The sequence below is a fragment of the Lolium rigidum genome, chromosome 4 (assembly GCF_022539505.1).
Source record: "Lolium rigidum isolate FL_2022 chromosome 4, APGP_CSIRO_Lrig_0.1, whole genome shotgun sequence".
Classification (NCBI taxonomy): Eukaryota; Viridiplantae; Streptophyta; class Magnoliopsida; order Poales; family Poaceae; genus Lolium; species Lolium rigidum.
The window spans coordinates 246721259-246725431 of record NC_061511.1 but is presented as its reverse complement, the minus strand read 5'-3'; the positions used below and the strand labels follow the sequence as shown (position 1 = coordinate 246725431).

Sequence of the window (4173 nt, the reverse complement as noted above, 5' to 3'; positions counted from 1 at the left end):
AAACGGCGACGCCCCTGTTTCGTACCTGTTTATCATGTCCAGAATTTCTTCATACGGTCTCAATGTTTGTAGCTGGCAAGAAAAAGATTGCTTGATATGTAATGTTTGGTTATTAAACGCCACACGGTACACAGAGGTGAAAAGTGTGCTTGGGTACAATCTTTCCAGTGTTTCTTTGGTGCCGATTAGCAAGAGACAACACCTACAGGACACCGAAAAGATGGAAGTTGCTGCTTATTTTCTGCACTGAACCAGAGGAGAAGATCATGACACATCTAGTTATGTAGGCCCTTAAGATGATGAATCAGTACTAATATCCAACATAATATCCCAGCAAGCACCCTACAACGACATGGCAGTAAAACTGCCCGACGAATACAATTGCAGGAAACAGAGCATGAACACCGAATCAAAGGTACATATACAAAGAACATGATCAGGCACATGATTAGCAGAACGAAATTAATTAAACATGAACAAAATTGGCACCAATTTATAAACATAATACACTGGGAACTCATATTGTCCCCTGCCTTTTGCTCTACAATACTAGAAGCCTTAAGACCAACCATTTTCATCCAAAACTATGAAGGGATCCGGTCATTCCCTTCGTTTTTTAACTAAGCGGAACCAATACCTTATTACTGGGCCACTAACTGCCTCTAATTAATGAACTCACCGAGTATATTCACATCTGATCTGATGTTAATCAGAAGGAACAGAATGAGGGAGACAGACAATGTTACAAGGCTCCCCCATTTATCTTCTGTTGAATGCACTGACCTCAAAGAAGCAGATCAGACTTGGCAGGCAACCTTCTGTAGAAGTTCAATGGGACAGAGGGCATCCTGCTGCGGACCTTAGGATGGCGCAGCAAGTAAAGCATAGTGATCACCATCAAAACCTGGAAAGGCGTCACGTAGAGCACAATGGCGACGACGAGGGACACATTTTATTTCGCAAAAAAAAAAGATCACGACACATTTAGTTATATAGGCCCTAAGGATGATGAATCTGTACTAATATCCAACATAATATCCCAGCAAGCACGCTACAACGACATGGCAGTAAAACTGCCCGACGAATACAATTGCAGGTAACAGAGCATGAACACTGCATCAAAGGTACATATACAAAGAACATGATCAGGCACATGATTAAAGGAACGAAATTAATTAAACATGAACAAAATTGGCACCAATCCATAAACATAATACACTGAGAACTCATCTCGTGCCCTGCCTTTTGCTCTACAATGCTAGAAGCCTGAAGACCAACCATTTTCATCCAAAACTATGAAGGGATCCAGTCATTCCCTTCGTTTTCTGCCTAACTAAGCAGAACCAATACCTTATTACTGGGCCACCAGCTGCCTCTAACTAATGAACTCACCGAGTATATTCACATCTGATCTGATGTTAATCAGAAGGAACAGAATGAGGGAGACAGGCAATGTTACAAGGCTCCCCCATTGATCTTCTGTTGAATGTTCTTGGCCTCCTCAAAGGAGCAAATCAGACTTGGCAGGCAACCTTCGGTAGAAGTTGAACGGGACAGAGGGCATCCTGCTGCGGAACCGGGGATGGCGCAGCAAGTAAAGCATGGCGATCACCATCAAAACCTGGAACGGCGTCACGTAGAGCACAATGGCGACGACCAGGGACAAGAATATGAAGATGGCGGTTGCCCGAGGGTCTCTCCAGCTCAGTAAAGCATGAGCTCTCTCACCTTGCGTCGCCAGGTCTCCGACCACCGTCTGCACACGACCTCCGACACTCCTCAGCCTGTCGTAGCGCAATCTCACAATGTCAGCCGGCCTGTTGGTTGGGAACGTATCGAACTCCTCGTCGAGCTCATCAGGGTGCGTAAACTCGGCCTGCGATAGCTTAGTGTCCATGTGTGGTGGGTGCCTTGACCTGTATCTGTAGTTCCACAGCCCGATCATGAACATGTAGAGGAAGATGGTGGGCAGGATGAGCTCCGGGTAGCAGATCAGGATGAGGAACAGCATGTGCACCAGCATCGTCGTGATCGGGTTCCGCCAGCTCCGGATGCCATCGTACCACTTGGCCATCGCGGCGAAACCATAGAAGAGCGAGGTGATCCGGTAGAAGTTGGCCTTGCTGCGCCTGAGGCTGAACATGTGCGAGCCGACATCAAGCGTGTACTCCACCACCTCCCTGCGCAGCGGAGGCTCTGCTCGGCTAAGCCTGGCCGAAACAATCTGGGTGGCCTGGTGCCTCAGGTAGTCCAGCTGCATCACTGATATTGGTTGGGAGTAGTGCATCTTGGGCAGCAGCGGGCGGCCATACATGGCGATCATGTTGACCCAGGCAGTGCAGGTGAAGCGCACGGCCAGATGCAGCTCGCCGGTCTTCTTGAGCCCGCTGGGCTTCAGAGCCAGCAACGGGTAGAAGTGTGTGTACACCCGGTCAGTCTCGAGCGTGGAGAGCCTTATCCTGACCTTGCCGATGTGCTCGTCCCTGGCATCGCCGCCGTTCTTGGCCCCAATCTGGCTGTTGTCGAAGACGACGACGGTGATGACGGTGCAGGGGTCGAAGACCTCCCAGGTGTACTGCTCGTTCCACTGCGGGTTGAGCGTGTTGAGGATGGTCCTGGTGCGCACCCACTTGGGCCCGTACTTGGCGACGCAGTAGGCGTCGGTGGCGCGGCCGTCCTTGGCCTTGATGGGGATGAGGTTGCGGGCGCCGAGGACGCCGACCTCGAGGATGCCGATGCTGGGCTTGCGCGCGTGCTTGGAGGAGGGCTGCAGGTCGCTGCTGTAGTAGGTGGACTCGTCGAGGACGTGGTAGCCGAAGTCGAGCGACATCCGGATCTGTATCTTGCTGGCGAACTTGTGGTCGGGATGTTTGCGGTCGGGGGAGTCGTCGCCGGGGCGGAGCAGGCTGAACCAGCGCGGCTCGACGGGCTTGCCGTAGTGGTCGTGGCGGGGCATTGCTTGGTTGAGCGGGAGAATGATGCGGCCGAGCGGCTCGTCGCGGCCGGGGCCGACGCGGTCCTCGACGGTGATGAAGAGCGGGTCGTCGAAGGGCTCGGAGGCGACGAACATGAACTCCTCGTTCCACATCGGGTTGGGCGACCCGGGCGGGCCCCCCGGGCGCGTGCGGCGGATTTGGTTGGCGAGCTGGAGTTTCACCGAGGCGTTCATGGCGCGGGAGGAGGCGTCGTGGGGGATGAGGTCCTGCGCGGCGATGGCGGCGACGCGGAGGTAGACGAGCTTGGGGGAGAAGTAGACCTTGGCGCGGGTGGAGGCGACGGCCTGCGGGCTGGCGGCGCCGTGCGCGTCGGAGTGCCAGGCGTCCGGGAAGGCCTCGTCGGCCTGCGTGCCGAGCCAGACGGAGAGCATGAGCTCCCCGCGGTGCAGCTTCTCGCCGCGGCGGCCCTCGAGGCGGTACCACTGCGGCGCGAGCGGGGAGTCCGGGGGGACGCGGACGGGGACCTCGGAGAGGTCGAAGGCGACGCGGCCGACGAGGTCGTCGCCGGCGCCGGCGAGGTCCTTGGCCCTGACGGCGACCTCGAGGAGGTGGGACTGGAGGTGCGTGGCGGAGAAGGCGAAGACCTGGTGCCAGGCGGGGCTGTGGTTGGCGGCGTGGATGGGGGTTGAGCCCTTGTAGTTGCCGAGCTTGACCTCGACGAAGGGGTCGATGGAGCCGGCGGCGGAGGCGGCGGGCAGGTCCCGCGCCTTGACGACGTGCACGTAGAGGAAGCGCATGGACTCGACGAGGTCGTAGGTGGAGGAGATCTTGCCGGCGGCGTTGGCGGGGGCGGAGGGGTTGAGGCCCGGGATGTTGAAGCGCGGCCGCTGCATGGCGGCCAGCGGCGGGCGCGTCTCCGTGAGGCCGAACTGCTGCGGCGGCGGCATCGGGCCCCCCGGGCCGTGCATCATGAACGGCCGCGGCTGCATTGCTCCGCCCTTCATCTCTCTCGGCGGCGTCTCTGGTGGTGTGGCGGCGTGGGGAAAGTGGTAGTGGGGCTAGTGTGGTGGCATTCCGTCGAGCAGTTGCTGTATCAGCGCAGCGCCGTGGGAGTGGAGTGGAGGGCAGCGTGGAGTGTGTAGGCAGCGTACGGCAGAGGGGATCTGTAGCAGCGCCGCGACGGAATCCAACCGTCAGATCCGCATCAAGCGGCTATCGTATATCCATATGCTCCCAA

General features: G+C 56.7%; 1 protein-coding gene across 1 annotated transcript; it reads right to left on the bottom strand.

The window, feature by feature from the left end:
- Nucleotides 1-1261: 1261 nt before the first annotated feature.
- Nucleotides 1262-3940, bottom strand: LOC124650144 (FT-interacting protein 3-like). The gene has a single exon (XM_047189702.1). The coding sequence runs from the start codon at nucleotides 3938-3940 to the stop codon at nucleotides 1502-1504; it is 2439 nt and encodes an 812-aa protein (XP_047045658.1). The 3' UTR covers nucleotides 1262-1501.
- Between the last annotated feature and the right edge of the window lie 233 nt (nucleotides 3941-4173).